Here is a 24,522-nt window from a genome sequence, read left to right as displayed (position 1 = left end):
ATGGGTTTTTTATTTTGCAGAACACAGCTGCAACACCGCTGGGGTTTGCAGCACAAAAACGCAGAGACTGAGGTAAGTTCCTCCCTCATCTCCATCTTCTTTTTCAGTTTTTTAGATGAAAAATTTCATTGTTGCTGCATGCTCGATTACAAATTTTTGATTTGTAAATCTTTATAAAGGGACACTAATGGCTTTCTGAAAAACCCAGCCCTAAACCGCCGTGAACCTTCTCCAAAAACCCCCTCTATCTTCCCCTCTTCTAATTATTGCATTGATTTAAACAATTCTTTGAATTTATTTTTTTCAATCTGGAGAGGCAAATGACGAATCTTTTTAATTGTTGAATGCTCAGACTCTTGGGTTCTTATGATTTATATGCTTGAAAAAAAACCGATCTGATGCTCTCTATCTTTCTGCTTTTATGTCTTCAAGTCTCAGCTTTCATTGTTTTTTTTTAATTACTGTGCTGCCAGCCAATGATGCAAACCCTGATTTTCACTGAAAGCAGGGCTATCGATCTGCCTAAACTGTTGTTAATACATGAACTAGGACGGTCTGAGGCTTGAATGGTTTTAGTTTTTTTTTTGTTTTTCAAGATTTTGTTTTCTATCTTCTTGTTCGAAGGCTAAAAACTTGCTCTGGACTCTGTTTTGTGCATGATGAGAAACATAAAAAATAACAGTTATCCCTGGCTAATTCATCTGTGCTGATTCCTTAACCAGGAAAAAAAATTAATTTTATGTGTGTTTGCTTGATTCCTTTACGGTAGCCAGCAGATTAGTTGTTCTACTCCTCTCTTTTTCGCAAAAATTCCCATGTTATACTGAACTTTATATTTACAGTAACTTTTTAAGCTATTTTGAACAGAAATTTTTTGATCACCAAACGAGCTAGACTGAGGTAAGTTCCTGCCTTATCTCCATCTTCATTTTCTTTTGTTTTAGATGAAAAATTACATGTCTGTGTACTTGCATGATCAATTACCGTGTGTTCGTCAATTGACAATTATCGTAATGAGTTCCTATTAGCATGTCGTGTAGGACTACTTTTATTTATAAATCAAATTTTTTTGTTTAGTTTTGTGTGTTTGCATGCTGCGAAAGAAAGCTGGGTTTCTTTGAATGTATAAATAAATTCTGTTCTGTTTGTTTTTTCCCTCTATTTTTGATGAGATAACAACATGCTGGCAATGAAGTTTTGCATGATCATTCAAATATTATGGCTGAAACTGAGTTTCTGAACAGTTGAAAATTTATGGGTTGCAATTACATTTCATTACAAATTAACATGAACATTCTCATTGACATACATGCACGGTTAATGTTTTTTGCCAAACACACAGCTTTTGTAAATGCTAAACATTGAGTGCTTTATTATTGTGTTAGTCCACGGTTTATTTATGTGCCACAATTTAATTGATATCATTTTTATTCATTTCAAACTTTTGTTAAATGTTTTAAAAGATATCATGGAAGGTCTTGAATCTTCTGATAAGGCTGCTTGGACAAAGGAAATGTTGCATATATTTTGTGATATATGCATTAAGGCAATTGATATGGGAATGAGACCTAATACTCATTTCGATAAACCGGGGTGGAAATTTCTTATAACATCATTCAAAGAACAAACTGGGCATGCATTTACTAAAACACAATTGAAAAACAAATGGGATGGATGCAAAAAGGATTGGAGGATATGGAATAAGCTGGTTTCTGAAACCGGTGTTGGCTGGAATAGTGAATTAGGCACAATTGCAGCTAGTGATTAGTGATGGAAACAAAAAATTCAGGTACATTCCTTGTCATCGGCACAATTTATTTTATTATTTTCACATTCCAGCCCTAAAATTTTACTAGTCTTGATCCTTCATTACTTTATTTAATTTATATGCAGGAAATTAGAGGAGCCAAAAAATTCAGACATGTCGGTATTGAGCCGTCTTTAAAGAATAAATTTGACCGAATGTATTCCAACATTGTCGCAACTAGAGCGTTTGCATGGGCTCCTTCATCAGGTGTACCTGCTGGCAGTGGTGTTGATCCTGGTACAAGCAATGCCGACATTGCTGATGATGGTTTGGAAGAGGGCAGCGGTGATTCGGAGGAAGATGTGATTCCAGATTTCCAGACTGATATGGCTCGAATGGTTGGAGGGATACATATGTCTAGCAGCACCAATACAAAAAGCGGCGAGAAAAGAAAAGAACGAGATCATTATGATGTGCGAGGTAGAAAGAAGAAAACATCTGGAATTGGTGTTAAGTTGCTGACAAGGTGCAATCATCTACTTGAGAGTATGTCAACTAAGAGTGATTCGACGTCTGTTAATATGGATCGTGAAGGCTGTAGTATTCCCGAGGTCATGGCTGAGCTGCACTCCATTCCTGGAGTTTCAGTTGACGATGATTTTCATGACTTCGCTACGGAGTATCTTAGTCTAAGAAGGAAAAGAGAAATGTGGTCCAGTATGGGCGATATGCAACAGAAGTTGCGATGGTTGCAGCGAATGTATGAACGAAGTAAACGTGCTTAGCTGACAAGGTATTACTAAAGTATATTAACTGTTAATCAATTAAGTATGTTCAAGTGCTTACAATATTTATACATGTTTTGTTTTATTGTTGCAGAGTAATGAGATGCCGGTTTTTAAAAGAGTAGTTTCCATTTGCCGAAGTTTGTTCGAGGCATTGTATTTGCGGTAATTGATGAACTTTTTCTAGATAAACTGCTTTACGGGATTTAACAGACTTGTATGAGAAATTGTTGGTTGTAATGTTGTATTTTATCAATGAATTACAATGTTCAATGGTTGACATTTTAATGGAATTGGTTGGTAATTTACCTTAACTGATTTGTTAACTATATATTTGTATTTGCTGTCGTGAGGTCTGCTGGGAATAATAATACATGCTGCTGTGTTTCTTTCCTTAGCTGTACTTTTTTCAATTTGTTAGCAACTGTTAGATTAGGCATGAAAGGAGAAACCAAGATATATGCTTTGTATGAGATGGAGAGAGTAATAATAATAAAGAATCAATAGGCAGCATTTATGTGTGCTGAAGGAGGGAATATTTGATGATATTTGCTGCATTGTTTACCCCTTTAGGATTCATTGTCCAAATGGGAGAGGGGGGGATAAAAATGAACCAAGGCAAATAAAAAATGACAGATTGTTGCTTATAATTTACCTTTACTGTTGATCCTTCTTTCTTTGCTGCCATGAGGTTTCATAATACATGCTGCTGTGTATCTTTCATTTGCAGTAATTTTTTCAATTGGTTAGCTAGAGATTGACGTGTTGCATACTGTTTTTGCCTTGGCTGTCTAGTGTTAGCTTGTGAGGTCTGAAACAACAACATCTTTTGCAAACTGTTTGTGTTTTTTTCATTGTTGCCGTGAGCTGTGATGGGACTAATGTTGTTGCTTTTTCTTCCTTTTCTGTGTTGATGGTCTTCCTACTGGTTCAGTGACTTGTAATTGTTAGGAATGGGCAGCTACTGTTAGCTTGTGGGTCTGAAAAAGCAACCCCTTTTGCAGTAATTGTTTGTGTTTTTTTCATGGTTGCCGTGAGCTGTGATGGGACTAATGTTGTTGCTTTTTCTTCCTTTTCTGTGTTGCTTGTCTTCCTACTGGTTCAGTGAGTTTTAGCTCTGTTTTTTTTTCCTTTAAACATGTCAGGATGGTGTACATGCATGTGCTGTAAAAGATGATTATATGAGCTGTAAAAGATGATTTATATGCTACTTTTACAGCACATGCATACATGTGAATGTACTGATTTTGAAAGCTGAAAAATTGTAAAATATACGTAAAGAGGATTGAAATTTTCTATATAAAGAGGAATGTGTACATCATATTTTACAATGACATAGCTTTCTATAACAAGCTTCTAAAACCTTTCAATTGCACCAAATACAAGGAAGCAAGTAGAATACTTCTTTTTTGCTGGCTTTACAGGTATGGAAAAAAACTTATGTTGCACCAACTCTATGATAGTATTTTTATTGAATGTTATTTAATTATTTAAATATTTTTATTAACAACATATAATTTTGTTTTTGTTTCCATGTAATTGAAGTTATGGATGATCCACGATTTAATAACATATTTAATGAAGATTTCGATGGTAATTATGATGATGTAATGAACCGGATTGTAGATCAAATTAATTATCCTAGTTGTAGAGTTAGTGGTGCTTCAGTTGATGGTGCCGGAGATGATAGTAATGGAAACGACTCCGACGACAGTAATGACGACGACGATGATGATGATGCCGACATTGACGGTGATAGTGATGATGACGATGCATTTATTATAAGGAGGCATTTTGATAGGGAAAAATTAAATTTATGCACAGCTGGAGCTATAAACGCGTATTATATTAATTATATGTATAAAGAACCATGTATGGTTTCCTATAACACAGGGATGCGTTGGTTGACAGAGGTTTTAAGAGGTCATTGGAAACGAAGTGTTAACATGTTCAGGATGGACGCAACAACTTTGTTGAGTTTGTGCATCGACTTGGAAACACACCATGGCTTAAAACCGTCAAGAAGAATGAGCGTTATTGAAAAGGTGGCAATGTTTCTATTTACAATAGCAGTTGGGGCATCAAATAGACAAGTGCAGGAAAGATTCCAGCATTCAGGTGAAACTGTTAGTAGATGTTTTAAAGAAGTGCTTAAATCATTACGTTTGTTTGCTGTAGAAATCATAAAACCAGTAGATCCACAATTTACGAGCACACCAAGAGAAATTGCTATGAATCCAAGATTTATGCCACATTTCAAGGTAAGATTAATTTTTTTATATATATAATTAAGTAGTTTAATTAAGTTGTTCGGAGGAGTATGAAATATATTATAAATGTTTATATGAGTACTATAAATTTTTTTGTGGCATGTAGAATTGTGTTGGTGCAATTGATGGAACACATGTTCGTGCATGCGTACCAGCTGCAAATCAAATTCCATTTATTGGAAGAAAATGTGTACCAACACAAAATGTAATGGCCGCTTGTAGTTTCGACATGCAATTCATGTTCGTGTGGGCAGGATGGGAAGGCAGTGCACACGATACTCGTATTTTTCTGGAGGCTATTGACAATAGCACTATCAACTTTCCAAAACCTCTAGAAGGTTGTGATTTTGACTAAATTGAAGATTGGGTAATTGAAGGAATATAATTATTTTTTTTAGTTTTGTTTAAAATTACAATGTTATTTTTTTCAGGAAAATACTATTTGGTTGATGCTGGATATCCAAACGAGTATGGATATTTGGGTCCCTACAAAGGCGAGAGGTATCACTTCCAAGAATTTAGACGTCGTGGACAACCAAGTGGTCGGAAAGAAGTGTTTAATCGTGCACACTCGTCACTACGTAACGTGATCGAACGTTCTTTTGGGGTATGGAAACAGAGGTGGAGAATTTTGCAAAACATGCCTGCTTATCCATACAAAACACAAGTTGAAATTGTAGTTGCATCAATGGCACTACATAATTATATTAGAAGGAGATCGCAAGATGATGCAGTTTTTTCTGAGTATGATCGCAACCCCAATTTGATTCCAGATGACTTTTTGCCTGATACTGTTCAGGCTTCGGCCGTTCAAGGCTCATAGAGGCCTTCACGTATGGATTTTGTACGCGATGGAATTGCCAATAGTTTGATGGAACAATAAAAGAGTACATTAATGTATGACAATTTTTCATTTTGTTATGTAATCATAATTACAAAACACCTATGTTTTGGAATTATATATACGTGTCTATACATGTCATTTTAATTAATTCCAATCAAATATAAAACACAAACCATATTAACAAAATACAAGAATTTTTTTTTTGAACCACGGTTTTTACCAAACACAAAACTGCTTTTTTTCAACCACAATTGTTGAACCACAGTTTTGTAACCAAACACCTAAAACTGCTTTTTTTAAAACCACAACTTCAACCACAGTTTTTACCAAACACCAATTTTTTTAAAAATCAACCTCACAAAAAGTACTTTTTATGAAACTGCTTTTTACAAACCGCAACCACAAAAGCTACCACAATACCAAACACACTCTAAAGGTATGATCATAATTTAACTGTGTAACTTGTTTTGAAAAGACTAAAGAATCTTCATCGAAAGCATAACATTTATTTTTTGTTTTTAAGAGAAAAATAGTTATTTTATTGTGATAAAAAAAAAGCCTCATGATCAATTTTTCCCCACTTAATTTTGCAATGAGTAATGTATCATTTGGAAAAAACAATTCTATCCTTAATTGCAAGTTTTATCAATTTTTTTTGTTAAGAATAAAAATATAACTTTACTATTTTAATGAATAATGAGAATATGGCTACAATATTTTATTAATGCTTTTGTTAATTTGTTTTTCAATGAAACCTAATGTAATTAAACGGAAGGAAGGACGAGACTCCATTGAAAAAATTAGAAGAGTAATAGTATTTATAAAATTTGTTCCATGGGTATTTGATTCATGCCTCATATTAAGTAATACTCTGAAAGACGTGGAAAAACACTGTAGCTTCCCACGCTTTTTATTTTCATTCACTTATATATTATAATAATAATATAATAATTATTATAATTATTATATTATTATTATTATATTATATTATATTATATTATATTATAATTATAAATTGCTCTTTTTTTTGTTTTTATTTTTTTTCGTTCTTTTTCCTTTTTTTTATGCATTTATGGTTTTCTTTTTTGGCTTTTTTCTTTGTGTTTTTTTTAATGAATTTTGTTTTGTTTAATTTAGTTTGTTAATGTTAAATTTTATTTTATTTAGTTATCAGACTTTCATGACACAGATCCTGAATTTGACGGGTTAACCTGGTTTGGCGAGTTAACCCGAATTTTTTTTTCTCTTTTTAATTAATTTTTTTTATTTAGTTTAGTTTGTTAATGTTAAATTTCTTTCTATTTAATTATCAGACTTTCATGACACGTCTCCCGGGCTTGACAGGTTAACCCAGTTAATTTTGGGTTAACCCGTAATTTTTTTTTTCTATTTAGTTATCAAACTTTCATGACGCGAATCTCAGGTTTGACGAGTTAACCTGGTTTGAAGGGTTAACCCAGTTAATTCAGATTTTCTTTTTCTTTTTCTTCATTAGTTTTTTCTTCCTGTTAGTTTTTTTCTTTGTTTTTTTCTTTTTAATTAATCTATTTAATTATCATACTTTTATGACACGACCTTGCAGCCAGAGCCACATCCAAGGCTATTGAGTCCGCTGTTGCAACTAGACTCAATTAAACTTGAGTCATGTAAGTTTAATATTATTATTAATATTATAAATATTACTCTTGAGTCAAACGTTGCAGCTAGACCAAAGACTCTTGGGTATATCTTTGCTGAAAGACCTAACACTCTTAGATCTTAGCATTTTTTGAAGTTTTTTATGCAAGGAAAAAAAATAACCCGTGGCGTATGCCTTTGTTTTTTCTTTCTTTTTCTTTTTAAGCCTTTCACTGTGGACTGCACAGTGCAGTCCACAGTGAAAAAACTGATGCCTTTAGTTTTTTTTATCTTTTTTTTATATTATTTTTTTAATTTAGTTTTTTAATATTAATTTTTTTCTGTTTAATTATCAGACTTTCATGACATTAATCCCAGGTTTGACGAGTTAACCCAGTTGATTCTTTTTTTTTTCTTTTTCTTCATTAATTTTTTTCTTCCTATAGGTTTTTTTTTCTCTTTACTTTGTCCTTTTTAATTAATCTTTTTTTTACTTATATATAATTATAACATATATTAAAAGTGCTCAGTGTTTCACTGTACACTGCATAATGAAACGCTGAGTGTCTTTTTTTTTTGTTTTTATTTTGTTTTGTTTTTTTTTCCTGTTTTTATTTAAATCTTTTTCTATTTAGCTATCACACTTTCATGACACGAATCCCAAGTGTAACGGGTTAACCTGATTTGGTGGGTTAACTCAGTTGATTCAGATTGTTTTTCTTTTTCCTCATTATTTTTGTTCTTCCGATTTTATCTTTTTCTATTGTATGCAGTCCACGGTGAAAAGGCTGATGCCTTTATTTTTATTTATTTTTGCTTTTTTTTTTCTTTTGATGCCTTTCACGGTGGACTGCACAGTGCAGTCCACGGTGAAAAGGTTGATGCCTTCTTTTTTTTCTTTTTAATTAATTTTTTTATTTAGTTTGTTGATATTAAATTTTTTTCTATTTAGTTATCAGACTTTCATGACACGGATCTCAGGTTTGACTGGTTAACTCAGTTAATTCGGATTTTTTTTTCTTCATTAGTTTTTTTCTTCCTGTTGGTTTTTTTTCTTTGTTTTTTTCTTTTTAATTAATCTATTTAATTATCACACTTTTATGACACGACTTTGCAGCCAGACCCACATCCAAGACTATTGGGTCTGGTATTGCAGCTAGACCCATTTAAACTTAGGTCATGCAAGTTTAATATTGTTATTATTATTATAAATATCACTCTTAGGTCAGATGTTGCAGCCAAACCCGAGACTCTTGGGTATAGCTTTGCAAAAAAACCTAACACATTTAGATTTTAATATTTTTTAATTTTTTTTATGTAAAAAAATTGACTCGCGACATCGCGCGGGTCATATAACTAGTATATATATATTGCCTGTCATACGAAGAGATTACGGGGCATCAAAACATCATTAGATAAAATATGATTTTTTTTTAAAATTAATTTTTTATTATTTTAAAATATTAATATTAAAAATAAATTTTAAAAATTAAAATTAAAATCATTTTAATATATTTTAAAATAAAAAAACACTGTAAAACATAATCTATACCACTTTCCTAAATAATCCGTACATCCTCGTATTTGTTTTACAATTTGCCAAAAAAAGACAAAGCAAGAAAGGAAACGGCAAGTAGTACAGTGAGTAGTGTTATTTTATTGATGGGTAGAAAAGTAATTTTGCAAGGTTACTGACTTTTCTAAACGACATGTCGGCTAGTTCCCATATATATAAATAAACTCGCGCGTGATGATTTATCTCGAGAAAGAACAGAAGGCAAGGCAAGGCAAGGCTCGGCCTCTCTCTCTGACTCTGTTTTTTGATTCGAGTAAAGAGAGAGGAGAGGAGAGGGAGACGTATGCCTTAAATATTACAGTTTGATTGATTAATGTTGTGGTTCATCAGATTCAGATTGTGTATGGCTCCTACTGAATCTGTTTAAAGGAAACAACGACAATTCAGTAAGTTTTAAAGTTTTATTTATCGAACTTTGTGTTTTGCTTTTCTGTGATTACACTTTCATGAATTGGTTGTTTCTATATTAGTTTGGTTGGTTGGTTGGAGTGATGGGTAGAAGGAAGCAAGCCCGTCCTCACCGCTCGGGTGGGTTAATTATACAAAACAATGCAGCTGCTTCTGCTTCTGCTGAATTGAAGAATCAGAGGAAAGCATCATCCAGTGATGCTCAGCCAACAGAGTTAGTTGGTATTGATGAACAGCCTTATTTTGTCGAAGTTGAACGGAATAGTTGGGCTTCGAATCACCACCGTGATGCTTCTGAACTTGTTTTACATGGTTTGAATTTAAGACAAGAGTATTCTAGTTTTCGAGTAACTGATGGTTTTTATCACGACTCTAAGTATTCTTTGAGGTTTCGTGTGTCCAATGTCAAGCAGTCTGTTCTTTCTCGCATTAAGTTAGGACATTGGCCTGTGTTTTCTTCTAGTGATATATCTTTGGAATTGATTGAGAAATCCATGGTGGAGGAGGATAGGGAGGTGGAATCGGTGATTTTTTCAGGGAGTTTTGATGGACCTGATGAGGGTATTACTGGTCTTGTTCACTTGACAAATATGGAGTTTTTGACTTTGAGGCCAGTTCTGGGGGTTGATTTCTCAGAGAAGATGACGCCCCTGAGGATGAGGGTTGAAATACTTGAGAAAGCTTTTGATGCTTGTGAATCACTTCTTGAAAGTACCAGACAAATATGGAAGAAGAGCATGATGAATGTTATGGCTTGGTTACGTCCAGAAGTGATGACTTCAGAGGCTAGATATAGACATGCTAAGTCAACAGAAATGGAAGTCAACATGGCTGCAGAGATAGGAGATGATACTTCCAACTCTGGGAAACGTGCCCAGTTTGATGTTGCTGGGTTATATGAAGCCATTAAGCCGTCAAAGTGAGTGCCTGTTCTTTCTATAGAGCGTAATGATTCATGATGTACTGCACATTCCAGACTTGGATCACTTATGCATCTTTTTGTGCAGATCGGATCCTATGCTTGAAGATGACCTGCCTGACTTGCTCCCCACTTTGAGACCATATCAGCGTCGTGCTGCTCACTGGATGGTACAGCAAGAGAAAGGTGAAAGTTCGAGTGTAAAGGAAAGAAGCCAGTTCTTTTCTCCTTTATGTATGCCCGTGGATTTTCTCGACACATGTTCAAAAATGTTCTATAATCCTTTCAGGTATGATGTTTTTAAATCAGCATGGGTAGTGAAGGGGACAAAATTGCAGAGGCCTACGCCCTTTGTGTTTGTGTTGTGTCTCTGTTTGTATGTCACTCGCTTAAGCTCTGACTTTTATTATAAATTGTCTACAGTGGCAATGTTTCGTTCCATCCTGAGTTTTCTCCACCTTATGTCTCTGGTGGAATTCTTGCTGGTAAGTCCATTGCTATAACTTTACCTACATATGTCAAATCTTTTGTAATACGCTTGTGATCTTTTTTTGCCTATATTTTATTCTGAGTCTAGTCAACTTCTTGTTAGATTGATCCTTCCTGAATGAGGACCATGAATGTTTTAAGGGTGGAGAATTACATGAGCTCCCTTTTCCCTAGTTTCTGACTCTTCTTGAAGTGGTTTTTCCAAAATAATAAATCTTACACTGGCTTTCCTAGAGAGAGAGGTTCAGGAAAGAATATTCTAAAGAATGGTTTCTGCAAAGATTATGCTAAAGATTGGTTTCTGCTTGAGCATTTTCTTCCTAATTCTTGCTGAGGTGTAATTAACCCAAATATTACAATTGTTATTATTTGAAAATGTGACAACGATCCTTCTAGAAAAAAAACTGACAACAATATATTGTCAAGCTAAGACTTATGCTCGACATCATTAGAAGAAAAGGAAATGAAACAGATTTCTAAGAATTGTGTCAGCACTTGCATGATATGATGTTAGTCTATTGACTTTGATCATTTATTTCTACCGCAGATGAGATGGGTTTGGGGAAAACAGTTGAGTTGCTTGCTTGCATACTTGCTCATCGGAAGTCTACATCTGATGATGGTTCAGTTGTTGCTCCCACGTGGCAAAATACCGGGAATCAAAAGATTAATCTTAAAAGATTGAAAAGGGAGCGAGTTGAGTGTGTTTGCGGAGCTGTGAGTGATAGCTATAAATATAGAGGACTTTGGGTACAGTGTGACATTTGTGATGCTTGGCAACATGCAGATTGTGTTGGTTATTCACCTAGAGGGAAAAAGAAGATGTCAGTGGATGATGAACAAAAGCACAGAAACAAGACTACAATAAGCTATGTTGAGAGGGATGGGGAGCATGTTTGCCAGATGTGCTCTGAACTCATAGAAGTGGCTGACACTCCCATAGCTACTGGTGCCACTCTTATAGTCTGTCCAGCTCCTATATTGCCTCAATGGCATTCTGAAATCACACGGTAGAACTTCTTACTGTGTTCTTTTGGTGCACTTTGCAAATTTCAGCATTCCTTCATGTTTTATTGCACTGGCTGCCAAATTCTTAGCTTATCATATATATGGATGTGAGCTTTTCTTCTTTCTTTTCTTCGTTCATTATTTCACCATAATTTCTTTGGGCTGAGGAAGAAATAGAAATATCAGGCTTTACTAATCACATTGACAATGCAAGTGATCATTTTTCAACATGAAGGGGTGTACTGACTTTTTGGCACTATTGAGCTGGTGACATGATTTTTCCTTGCTATTAGCTATATGTTAATGACATTTCAATCTTGAACCAAGTGCCACATTACTCCCAGGTCCCATGAGAAAATAGAACTTGAATATCTATTTGCTACAGATTTACTGAGACATGTAAATCCAGTGCTGGTCATGAGCTGTAGTTATGAGATTTTTTAAATTTTAAACAAAAGATTTAACTCTGTCCCTATGGTAGTCTAACCTGTGTGTTTTTGCTTTCAAGTACATAAGTGCACATTTAAGTCAGATTAGTAGACAAACTTTACTTATTTATGTCTGGATTCACAAACTTGTGTATTAGCATCTGATTCAAGATTGGAATCTAAATTGATAGCTATGGGCTGCGTGTTCTGTATTTTATAAACTGTTCACTTCTTTTAGGTGAAGACTCAAGAATCTGTTACCTACTGCATATGGAGTGAATATTTGATGCGGAAAATTTCATTTTCATTTGGAAATTTATTGAATTGTGGTCTTGTACATTTTTTTCTGATGCAGCAAGATTGTAGGACTGACTAGGTAATTGTTATCTTTTTTTAGGCATACACGTCCAGGTTCCTTAAAAACTTATGTGTATGAAGGCGTACGAGATACATCTCTTTCAAATACATTTGTAGTAGATATTGGTCAACTTGTCAACGCTGACATTGTATTGACAACATATGATGTGCTTAAAGAGGACCTCTTGCATGACTCTGATAGGCATGGAGGTGATAGGCACATCCTGAGATTCCAGAAGAGGTTCTTACAAACTCTGTAGTTGTTGTTTTTTGATAAAGTGACCTTTATTTTTTCTCAATATTTGCTGCTTGTGTTTTAGAATGGGGTGAATTTGCACAAATGTTTTAGAGCTTAGATTATATCTTTCTACAAAATTTTTATCTGTAGCTTGCAATTGTGGTTGAAGTTTAGTTGTTACATATGTCTTACAAATGGTATTTTGCATCGACGTCTGCTATGGTATTGCTAGATTGAATTCGTTTTTTAGTAGTCTATTGAAGTTTTAAAGATTTGAACTTTCTTCAAGATGGTGTGTTTGGGATTGTGGTAGTAGTGACAGTTCGAAGTGCTTTTCGCTTAGAAATGCATCAAAATGAAGTTTTTTCATTTTTAAAAAATCATTTTTGACATTAGCACATCAAAACGATCTAAAAACATAATTTTTTTTTATTTTAAGCAAAAAAAAAAAGTTTCAAAATTTGAAGGAACGCGGTTTGCACCGCGTTCCCAAACACACACTAAAAAACAATTTCAGGGGGGGTGGGGGTGTGCTCTTGGTAGGTAAGAGCTGTGCTCTTTGGACCGAGTATATGAGTATGACTACTTGCCATATTGTTGTAGGTACCCTGTTACCCCAACTATTCTAACAAGAATATTTTGGTGGAGGGTTTGCTTGGATGAGGCTCAAATGGTGGAGAGTAATGCTGCAGCTGCCACTGAAATGGCTCTTCGATTGTCAACTAAACATCGTTGGTGTATTACTGGGACTCCTATACAACGTAAACTTGATGACTTATATGGACTTCTAAGATTCTTGAAAGCAAGTCCCTTCAATGTTTCTAGGTGGTGGATTGATGTTATAAGGGATCCATATGAGGTATGACATTCTTGAAAATCAAGTGCTTGCTAGTGACTTTATGGTTGTGAGTATTAAGACATGCCCTTTTTTGCATTATTTAACATCTAAGAAAACATACGGATGAGAAATCAAACAGTTCTTTTCAAAGTCTCATCCCCATTTTACTACTCGCTGTTGATTCTTTAACTCCATGAGCTTCTTTGATTGTAGTCCTTGAGTTGTTGTATCAAGTCTACTTTGAGTTGCAGATATCTTTGTTTTGAGTGATCTTCTTAAGTTTGCATCTTCATATTTACAGAGGAGAGATGCAGATGCTATGGAATTTACACATAAATTCTTCAAACAAATCATGTGGCGCTCCTCTAAAATACATGTTGCTGATGAGTTACAACTACCACCGCAGGAAGAGTGTGTCTCTTGGCTCACCTTTTCAGCAATTGAAAAACACTTTTACCAGATGCAACATGAAACCTGTGTGAGTTATGCTCGAGAAGTTATTGGAAGTTTTAAAGATGATGTTGTCAAAAGAAAGGTCCCAGGTTGTTAATGGTCATCCTGCATCTTCATCTTGAAATCACTTAGAAGCACATAGTATTAATAATATCATATCTATAATATCTTCATGCTTATTTCAACCAGGTTGTGTATCAACTGATGCCTCAACAGATCCTTTGATAACCCATGCAGAAGCGGCGAAGCTACTCAACTCGCTCTTGAAGCTTCGCCAAGCTTGCTGCCACCCGCAAGTAGGAAGTTCTGGGCTTCGCTCCCTGCAACAATCCCCCATGACTATGGAGGAAATATTGATGGTGGTTTAAATACTAAAAAGAGTTCATCAAATTTCCAACAATTTTTAGTGGTTGTTTTTTTTTCCTTCATTTTTTTTTATTCATAGAGACCTTCTATAGGTTCTTGTAGGTAAGATGAAGATAGAGGGGGAGGAAGCTTTGAGGAAGTTAGTTGTTGCTTTAAATGCCCTTGCGGGGATAGCAATACTTGAGCAAAACTTTCCTCAAGCAGTATCATTGTACAAAGAAGCGCTGGCGCTATCTGAAGAACACCTTGAAGATTTCCGCCTAGATCCTTTATTGAATATTCACATCCATCACAACCTTGCTGATATACTTGCATTGGTTATGGACCACTCAACAGAAGTCCCATCTAATGGACAACAGTTGCATGGAAACTCTGAAAAGGCTTCCAAGATAAACAAATCTGAAACATGTGATCTAAATGATGCAAAGAAACAAAAAGCTAGTGGTGAAGATTCAGATTTCACCATTGATGCTGGGAATTCACTGGACCTATCAGAAAATTGCTCAGTTGGTAATAAAAAAGGCAACAATAATCATGACATGTCATCCACATCCTTCAGTACTCAATATTTGAGAACAGCGTGTGAGAACTTCAAACAGAAATACTTGTCTGTGTTTAGTTCAAAACTTTCTGCAGCTCAGCTTGACTTTAACAAATCATACACACAGGTATGTTTCCTCCATTTTGGAACATGATATAAACTTTCTCATAATGCAATGTTATGTCATAAATAGAGCCGTGTTTACATAAATTATCTGTATATCTGGATGTGGTTATTTCATTGAATGTAGAGTTGACAACATGGCACATTTATATTTCACGACTACATATATTTGATCTAGAAATCCTTTTTTTATTGAATAATCAGATAAACTATATAGATGTGTATAAAAATTAGCTCATGCAACACTAAACCTCCATGATGGCCTCACGCTGGATTATATTGCAGCCAATCCAAATCTGTATAATTAGCCAAAGTGAAGGGCTGTATTTGTTTCAGTATAGATATATACAACTTCAGGAACCTCACCCCACTCACAAATTTCATTAGCAGAAACCTATGCTCATTGGACTTCATCAAGATGTAGATGTTCTCTGCGTTTTTGGTCAGTAGGAATTGTTTTCTACCAGTTCTCACATTCTCTGCCCACAAACACTACTCTGATTCGAGCTGGTTCCTACACAAATTAGACACTGATATAGGAGAAGCAAATCTTTAACAGCCTGCTTTTATGATCCCTTAAAGAATCCCACCTCAAACCCATTCCCCTTCAAAGAGAATAATAGGAATTCCCTTTCATGATGGTATTTCATAATTCAGTGTTTAGGATTCTAACTCAAGGATTCTAACTCAAACCCATGCTGTTTGCCATTGTCTACCAGGTTTTCTTGCATGTTAGTATTTTCTCACACAAAAATAGGCCCTAATCTGTTATTTCTGGTAGTTGAACCCTCTGTCATCTATTTGGGTGAGTGGGGTATTACTTAGTCATTTGAACCAGACTTTTCATTGGTCTGCAAGCAGAATGGCTGCTTTTCAGTATGTTCTAGTGTGCTATGTCAAAGGTGAGTATAACATTGTTACGGTTGATGACCACAACTTCATTACTGTTTTCATTTAAAAAATCTAAAACAAAGATGGAACATTTATTTCATAGGAATTGATTATCATATTCTAAGGGGTGGCATAACTAGAAATTGTCTATTTTTTCTGCATTTCTTATTTGTTTTCAGTCTTTCGGTCTTAAGCAAGATTATAATTCTTTTGAAGGTTTGTAATGCATTTGGTGAGAGAAAAAATCTACATACAGTTTGGTGGTTGGATGCTCTCAATCATGCAGAACAGAACAAGGATTCCACAGGTGAGCTGATAAGAAAGATTGAAGAGGCTGTCTCAGGAACTCTAAACAATTCGAGATCATCAAGAATTGCATCACGGTTAGTGATTGTCTAAAATATGAGCAATGAATAAATATATCATTCTATTTCAACTTCTTTGATCATAATATGTAATTGCTTTGTATTTTTGCCAACTTATACTCCCCATTGAACTTCAAAGCTAAGTTAGAAAACCTTTGACTGGTATGCAGTCTTGGTCCGGATATCAATTCTAATTATGGTAGTTTACTAATACTGATCTCACTTCAGTTTACGAAGCATTACTGGTCTGAAGTACCACATCCACACACATTTAGATCAATTGGAAGCTTCTAGACAAACATTACTTGATCGAATTTTGGAAATTGATCAAACAATGGCGAACCCGAAGGAAGAGGATATTGAACGTGTGAGACATTGTCGAATATGCCAAGCTATTGACGATGGTCCCACATGTGTTCATTGTGAATTGGAGGAATCATTTCAGGTATGTTAGTCAACTGCCTGTTTACTTTGATGTTTGACTATTTAGTACGTTGAAGAAGGGGGAGAGGGGATTCACTGTGATCACATTTTTATATTTGTTTGTCAGGAACATGAGGCAAGGTTATTTCGTCTTAACAAATTACATGGAGGCATTATTACATCTGCTGAAGAGGCAGTGAATCTGCAAAAAAGGAACTCAGAGAGAAATCGTTACTACTGGAATTTAGACCGCCAAAAGAAAAATTTACTGCCATCTAGTGATTTTAATGAAGAATCGAAGAAAAGAAAGACTGGAGAAACAGTGATGGTAAGTTTCCTTACCTCAATAGGTCAAACTAAACCATCTTTCATCTACCAGATGTTTAATTCTGGAGATTCCTCGTGGCCATCCGTCAATGGACATGGTTGTCAGACTGAATGGCTGTTCTTATGTGAACTAGCCTATGAATCTTACTCCAGCATATATGGCTGTATAATTTTTAAGACTCTTATCACTTGATTGGAGCTTGCAAAGCACAAGTCAACAGATAGGCTGCTCATCTCATTTTAGCAATGCCAAATTTTAATCACCAGTGGTGGTGAGCTAGGTTGTTTTTAGACCCCCCTCTTTATAATCCTTGGGGCACAGCACATGCAGGGAGGGGCAGTAGCTTAAGAATTAAACTTACTGGATAACGAGTGAAACTCTGTCCTAAGTATTGTAAAAGTCATCAAATATTTGTTTTTGTCATCTATCAGGTCACTTTCATGATGCCTAATCAGTCCCTCATAATTGTTAAAATGAGGAATAGGCAGTGTAATCCAGCAACTGATCTTTGTTGCCAGTCTGTCTTTATTACAAAGTCCAACCCAGAGCTTTAAGTTAATGGATGGAAAGGATATTCTAGTACATTCCACGCTCCTAATCACATTTACTAAAACTGATGCTCACAAATGGGCTGCAGAATCATGTCATATATAGTGGACAGATGGGTTCAATAGTATGCGCTACTTCTATGTTAACACAATTAGATTTTACACATATGGGGCAACTGATAATCTTAGTTTTCGGTGCAAGCACTTCAGGAATTAGTATTGTCAAATTCTATTGTGGGAAAATAACGTGATGCTGAAACAAGCACAAATAATTACTATATATTCCCTTGTTATTGATAGGTTTCAAAATCGCCATCTGAATTGGAGGTTATTCTTGGAGTTATAAAGAGCTATTGCAAGGCCCAGTTAGAAAATGAAGCTGTGTCTGCTGCCAGCCTGCAGATACACATTCTGGAGGTATGCTTGATCGATTCTTTTTTTCTTTTTCTTTTTGTTGTGGAAACTTCTACACTAGGACTGTATTGAATGAACAAATCATTAATAATATTGAATGCAAGCATTTTAAAACTGGCATTCTTTCTATTTCATCTAGGGAATGAGGAAGGAGTATGGACATGCAAGGTCCTTGGCAGTTGCTCAAGCTCAACTTCTTCGTGCTCATGATGAACTTAAGATGGCAACAGCACGTTTGCACTTAAGAGAAAATGAGAATGATACGTCTATGGATGCTTTGGGTGAAGATGAATTAGAGTCTGCTAGCGTGCTACACTCTAATGAAAAGTTCATGTCCTTGAACTTGCTGTCTCATACAAAGGGGAAACTTCGTTATCTGAAGGTACCAGCATAGCCTTGTAAATTTTTATATTTAAAGTAATTGACATATGCTATTATTTGGTGCTTTCTTTGATACTTTAAGGTGCTTTAATGCTATTCTCTTTCTCGTTTGACTTTCTATGAATTCATCTTTCTAAAAGAGGTTATTATTGTATGCCAATGTTGTGAATTTTTTTATAAGCCTAAACCATCAAAGTTAGTCCTATTCCTATGGAAAAACTAAAACTGAAGCATTTTGTGATATTGATGGGAATGAGATTTTCATGGGAATGAGATTTTCCATTAATATGTTTTACCTACTACCACTACTACTACTCCACACACACATGCACAACAACACTACAACAATATCAATGTGAGTATTTTTCCTCTTTTGTTTTTCCCTCAAAAAAATGGTGAGACAAAACTCATACTCCAAGATTGTTATTTGCCTTTATGTGTTAACTATATGTCATTATTCACCACCAGAAAAGAGAGATGGTATTTTTAATAGGAGTCGATACCCTTCCTTCAATGTCTTGGATTTTGATTAGAACTTTTTTTGTTTCTCTAAATTATGTTTCTATGTTGCACAAATAGGTTGATGTTTTTGTGCAGATTTTTTTTTTACCTTCTCTCCCAAATTAAATTGATAAAATTTGTCTCCTTTATTGCCTTTTCTTTTTAAGTGATTTTTTGTAGGTAAAATCTTCCGATGAAGTTTGCTTGAATTTTCATGACCACAAGTCTCTGTCTCTACTTTCATTTGTAAATCCATCATTTCTCATCTCCCATGAAACTTACAAAATAACGAATAAAAAATGTATCATGTTTATTTGTGGAATATTTTTTAGTTTTCTAGAAAAAAAAATTTGTTTATTGTCAAAGAACCATCTCAACCCAAAAGCTTAAGTTGTGAGGTGAGGTCCCAAGATATGATTTATATTATTCTCTAACACACCCCCTCAAGTGAAAGCCCTTTGGGCTTGAAACTTGCACAGACTCACATTACCTTGTGCTTAATTTTTAACAAATAAATGGGGATGGTGAGATTCGAACTCGTGACCGCTTGGTCATCAAGGCTCTAATACCACGTCAAAGAACCATTTCAACCCAAAAGCTTAAGCTATTAGGTGAGGTCCCAAGATATGATTTATATTATTCTCTAACATTTACTAATTCAAACTAAAAATTATTTTCTTGGAAACACTCTTCTGTAGTTTTTTAGAAAACTGAAAAACACAAAAAAGTTGTTTTTCCAAGTGCTCCTTTGGGACTTGTTTGGTTTGCTGAATTTTGTGTCTATTCTTTTATTGTTTCTAATGTAAGCCAAATAAGATTTTCTAATTTTGGAACATGTTTCCTTAATTTTCCATAGAGAAATGTTGTTAGGATAAATGCGAAAAACTAGATATGGGAACCATAAAACTATTTTCTAAAAGTAAACGTGAAAACATGACCTTAGCTTCTAAAGTCTTTGTCCACATCTTTTAATTATTTAACATTCATATATAGCCTTATTGGTGATTCTTTTCAAAAATGGCTGTGATCTGGCTTTCGGTTGAAGCACTATGAACTATCAATTATGTCATACTGATATAAAACAAAAACAAAGTCTAAAAGCATTTCCTAAGGCAACGATTTGGTTCTAATTTCTTTTATTTTTCTTTTGAAATATTTTTTAGTTTTCTTGTTTTGAGAAAGAAAGAGTTTGAAGATAAAGAAATGCTGGTTACTGCCTTACTCTTTGCCTTTTGTTTGTTAGCCTTTTCTAAGTGATACTTTTAAATTGTTCAGCTAATTTAGTGCACTCCTCATCATATTGTAAGTGTTTACACCTTTGGTTTTTTAGCCAGCATAATTGTTAATAAACCTTGGCTGGGTGACATTTGTCACTCAATTCCTTTTCTGTTACTGTATGTATATGAATAAAATATATCTTTTTCATCATTGATCTTACTATCTGATTTACTTTCAGGGTTTGGTACAGTCAAAACAGAAACCAACATCTGAAAGTTCAAATAATTCCTCATTAACTGAAGAAATGGCTGCCGTGCCAATGACAACAGAGAAGATAAGTGAATATTTGCCAAAAGATGATGAGGAAGCATGCCCTATCTGTCAAGAGAAGCTAAACAATCAAAAGATGGTTTTCCCATGCGGGCACGTCACTTGCTGTAAATGTGAGTTTTAACTGTTTTCCATTTCATGATTCTTCAACTTCCTAAAATCCATTCATGAAATAATTATGGTGTTAGAACAACAAACATTCAGTTTACCGACTTTAGAACTGGCTCTCTCGTGTGAATTTAATACAACAAACATTGATAAAAAGAAGTAAATGACCCAATAGGCATCCCAAACAGAACAAACCAAACAATCCTACATATGGAGTCTGGATCCAGCTAAAACTGGGCATCCGACCTTCTAAGCCAGTAATAGTACGTGCAAAAGCCAATGCATGATAAGAAACCATCTTATAAAAGACTACTTTTTCTCCTAATTGTCGCACAACATATTGATAATCCTGCTTCCTATATCTGCATTTTGTCACTTAAAAGTTAGGAGAGACCATGGCAATTTTTCTACCTTGATATGATGGGTCAACTGCATTCACAGTTGATGAATACTTTGTCCTAGCATCCTTGATCCACCAGTTCCTCAGACTTCTCCCTTTCATGTGTGTGTGAGCGCGATGCACATGATTGCTTGCATGCATGTACTCAGACATGCATGCTTGCTTGTCTCTTTGATGTCCTCAACCATCTTAAGTATGTTGGAGTTGACTTTATTACCTGTTGATTCCTCTCATATGAAATATTTCACCCTGGTTAAGCACCATTTAATTTTCATTTCATGCTTTTTTCTTGCAGGTTTCTTTGCAATGACTGAGCGAAAAATGCATGATAACAGGTTCCAACGTAAATGGGTAATGTGCCCAACATGTCGGCAGCATACTGATTTTGGGAATATTGCGTATGCCGATGATAGACGGGACAAATCTTGTAGTTCTGCTATGCTGGATGCAATTCAAGGCTGTGAAAAAACTGAGGCGTCTTTGGCTGTTCAAGGTTCATATGGAACAAAGGTTTACTTCCTAATCTAAAGCCTTGAGCAAATTTAAATTCAAATTTATAGTCTTGGAACATGCACATAGTGCACTTAAGACAGCATGTTACTGTTTGCATTTATATACGAGGTATTTCTCCTTTTCCCAGAGCATAAACCTTGTTCACTTCCTTTTTTGGCACCATAAAGGTTGAAGCAGTCACTAGAAGAATCTTGTGGATAAAGTCTTCAGATCCTAAAGCAAAGGTTCTCGTATTCTCAAGTTGGAATGATGTCCTTGATGTGTTAGAGCATGCTCTCAATGCTAATGAAATCACCTATATCCGGATGAAAGGAGGAAGGTAGATAGATCTCTTGATCATCTTATTTATGTTTTTTTTGTAGTTCAACTGATCTTCATGGACCTTGATGGGCCAAAAGAAAAGGCTATGCCATCCAGGAGAATTTTCATTTTGCTTTTCAGGTTTGCCAAAAGATTGTTGTTAAATTCCTCTTAATTTGGTAACTCAAACAAAATTATCAAGAAACCACATCATCCAAGAAAAGTGGTTCCTTCTGTTTTCAGCATTCTTATACAAGCAAAGTGCACAAATTAGGTTGATGAATACTAATGATATCACGAACAAAATAAAAGGAGATTGGGGATGAAAAATAACTGCCTTGCATAATTTGTGCAAATATTGAAATCTTGTAATTTAACCTTGGGGAGGGAAGAGAGAGATCCAATTATAGTAGATCAACACTTGGTGTTCTGTAAAAATTGGTATTGTGCGAAGTTTAAGAGTTTGAATGTATGCATACCTCTTTGTTTCCCAGTGCCAAAAATACTGTTAGAAGTGCGTTTCAGGTATTTTAATGTTGATTGAGCTATTTGTAGACTTCAACTTATTTTTTATCATGTCTTTTGGTTGTGACTTCATAAATGCAGGAAATCACATGTTGCCATCAGTGAATTCAGAGCGCAGAATAGCAGTCCCAAAAGAACTCATAGACAACAACAAGAGACAAAATCTATTCAAGTGTTGCTGCTCTTAATCCAGCATGGAGCCAATGGACTCAATCTCTTAGAAGCACAGCATGTTGTTCTTGTGGAGCCACTGCTCAATCCAGCAGCTGAGGCTCAAGCAGTCAGCCGGGTGCACCGAATTGGGCAGGAACAGAGGACATTAGTCCATCGATTTATAGTATGCTCCTTTTCCTTTTCTGTTTTTTTTTGTTTTTTGTTAAACTAATTTTGGATGCTATACACTTGTGTTTTTTCTCTTTTGAACATTGCATATAGTAGACATGCATTTGAGATACATAACCTCACCACACTGAAAATAGCATGGGGTATTTTGGGACTATTTGTTTGAGTTCCTTTTTTAAATAATTTACATTTCTATTTAGCTCTCCATTTATCCATGCAATTTCTATATGTAATTAGATTAGACTTATAATAATCCTTATCATGTCAACCATCCGATTGTTGCTCGAATGGAGCCTTTTATATTTGTTTCAGAATTTAAATGTACACTCCCTTCTTTAGTGATTATATTAGGATTTGATGCTATGAAAAGGAGCATGCACGAACTCTTTAAGGACTAGCGTGAGGGTTTCTATTAACAATTCTTCAATCTCATTCCTTTTTGTGTTGTGCACGTGTGTAATTCTTCGATCTCATGCTTTCTAGTTTGCTTGTTGTCCGAAACTTTGAAAATTCATTTCATCTGTTAGAATTTCTGCTTTATAGTCTCTATGTGTTCTAACAAAATTTCTCCCTTTTCTTCTATGATCTTATTAGGTTAAAGACACCGTGGAAGAGAGCATATATAAACTGAACAGAAGTAGAAGCACCAGTTCATTCATAAGTGGGAACACGAAGAATCAGGATCAGCCTTTGTTAACCCTTAAGGATGTTGAGTCCCTATTCGCAACAGTGCCATCCACTGTACCAGAAAGTGATGGAAAGCCAACTGAAAACCTAAGACATCTGCCCCCATCCGTGGCTGCTGCTCTAGCAGCTGAGAGGAGACTGAAGGAAAATACAGCAGGAATTTCCGTGTGATAATCGTTCTTCTCTTTGAACACCAAACCTCAGAATGGAATTGCAGTTAAGCAATCTTCTGGCTATGTCGTCACTTCCAACAGGCAGCTGTTGTTTCATCTCCAAAGGGGAGAGCGTCAGCTGTTGTTTCATCTCCAAAGGGGAGAGCGTCTCCCCGGTCCGTCATAGATTGTCTAACAGAGGTTGCATAGTCGTCTATGATTTTTTTTATTGGTGTATATGTGAAGCATGCCATTTTTTGGCCCTCTGTCAGTTACAGAGAGTAATTTAACGAGGAATTCGTTGTAGATCAGCTCATTTAGCCATTATGTATACTCGCTGCGTAGGATAAACAAAAATAACAGGACAAAGCTAAGAAAAGCTAGGTCCTCTTCTCCTTAGTCTCCAATGGCAGATATTAGACACCCCATTCAATCTTTGCACCATCTTTCTTTGTCTACTTTTGTTCAAAGAACTGGATCGTCAATTTGTATAGAAACACATAGCCATAATCTTCATTACAACTAGCTCTGTTTTGCAATCTCCCATTCCAATGTCTGTGCTGTCAAGACACTATCTTAAACCTAAACATAATTTTATTAGAACTAAAAAAAAAAAAAAAAAACTGACCTAAAGATGAGTTTGCTTACTGCAAGCATATTCCCTGAACTTGACAAGCATTTTATCTGTTCTTGGAGTGCATGCCATCCCATCACATGCATGAGTATATCCAGATTCCAAAACAGAGCAGATTTGTTGGATTTATTGATAGATACTTCTAAGGCAATGTTTCGTTGTCCTATTAAAACAATTTTCCAGAACTTCGCGAGCACCCCAGGAGCATGGTCTTCTCCACTTCACGAGTTCAATTCAAGCAAGCTCATCAGCCGAAGAACAGGATCCCAGTCCTTTTCTTTGGGCTGAGCCTAATCTGAAACCAAGCCAACCTATCTACTGCAGTTTTATTGCCCTAAACCCAATACCCATGGTAGATTCAAGGATCCAGTGACTATGCTACGGTGGAAAAAGGATATAATTCATCACCAACCCTCTTTCTCCAGATATGTGTCCTCGTAATCATAGCTATCAAA

The 24,522-nt window shown here is 35.3% G+C and overlaps 3 protein-coding genes and 2 non-coding genes across 6 annotated transcripts; all 5 read left to right on the top strand.

Moving 5' to 3' along the window:
* The first annotated feature begins 327 nt into the window (after nt 1-327).
* On the top strand, nt 328-402 carry LOC112325390 (small nucleolar RNA snoR64a). The gene has a single exon (XR_002979445.1). It is a non-coding gene; the product is annotated as a small nucleolar RNA snoR64a (small nucleolar RNA).
* Nucleotides 403-472: 70 nt separating this feature from the next.
* LOC112325391 (small nucleolar RNA snoR20a) lies at nt 473-562 on the top strand. Its single transcript, XR_002979446.2, has one exon. It is a non-coding gene; the product is annotated as a small nucleolar RNA snoR20a (small nucleolar RNA).
* A 906-nt stretch (nt 563-1,468) lies between these two features.
* LOC18101985 (uncharacterized) lies at nt 1,469-2,532 on the top strand. Its single transcript, XM_052449394.1, has 2 exons — nt 1,469-1,756; nt 1,894-2,532. Exons 1-2 carry the CDS (start codon nt 1,469-1,471, stop codon nt 2,530-2,532), a joined length of 927 nt encoding a protein of 308 aa, XP_052305354.1.
* A 1,610-nt stretch (nt 2,533-4,142) lies between these two features.
* On the top strand, nt 4,143-5,625 carry LOC18108341 (protein ALP1-like). Its single transcript, XM_052449393.1, has 4 exons — nt 4,143-4,372; nt 4,487-4,793; nt 4,909-5,140; nt 5,234-5,625. The coding sequence occupies exons 1-4, from the start codon at nt 4,143-4,145 to the stop codon at nt 5,623-5,625; spliced, it is 1,161 nt and encodes a 386-aa protein (XP_052305353.1).
* A 3,406-nt stretch (nt 5,626-9,031) lies between these two features.
* Nucleotides 9,032-23,972, top strand: LOC18108340 (uncharacterized). 2 transcript variants are annotated; one of them, XR_008058179.1, is made up of 20 exons: nt 9,032-9,225; nt 9,310-10,166; nt 10,255-10,455; nt 10,590-10,651; nt 11,203-11,665; nt 12,489-12,689; nt 13,290-13,545; nt 13,826-14,066; nt 14,167-14,336; nt 14,436-15,011; nt 16,115-16,281; nt 16,492-16,708; nt 16,814-17,014; nt 17,863-17,979; nt 18,116-18,358; nt 20,315-20,519; nt 21,210-21,424; nt 21,595-21,651; nt 21,790-21,868; nt 22,334-22,480. XR_008058179.1 is itself a non-coding variant. In XM_024590984.2 (20 exons), the coding sequence occupies exons 2-20, from the start codon at nt 9,331-9,333 to the stop codon at nt 23,450-23,452; spliced, it is 5,043 nt and encodes a 1,680-aa protein (XP_024446752.1). In that variant the 5' UTR covers nt 9,032-9,225; nt 9,310-9,330; the 3' UTR covers nt 23,453-23,972. The 2 variants fall into 2 exon arrangements, 1 of the variants encoding a protein (XP_024446752.1); XM_024590984.2 differs by lacking the exon at nt 21,790-21,868 and adding an exon at nt 23,189-23,972 and having other exon boundaries at nt 21,595-21,746; nt 22,334-22,589.
* Nucleotides 23,973-24,522: the final 550 nt, after the last annotated feature.

This window comes from Populus trichocarpa, chromosome 19 (assembly GCF_000002775.5).
Source record: "Populus trichocarpa isolate Nisqually-1 chromosome 19, P.trichocarpa_v4.1, whole genome shotgun sequence".
NCBI lineage: Eukaryota > Viridiplantae > Streptophyta > Magnoliopsida > Malpighiales > Salicaceae > Populus > Populus trichocarpa.
Note: the sequence above shows the minus strand (reverse complement) of the source record. Positions and strands in the feature narration are given on the sequence as shown.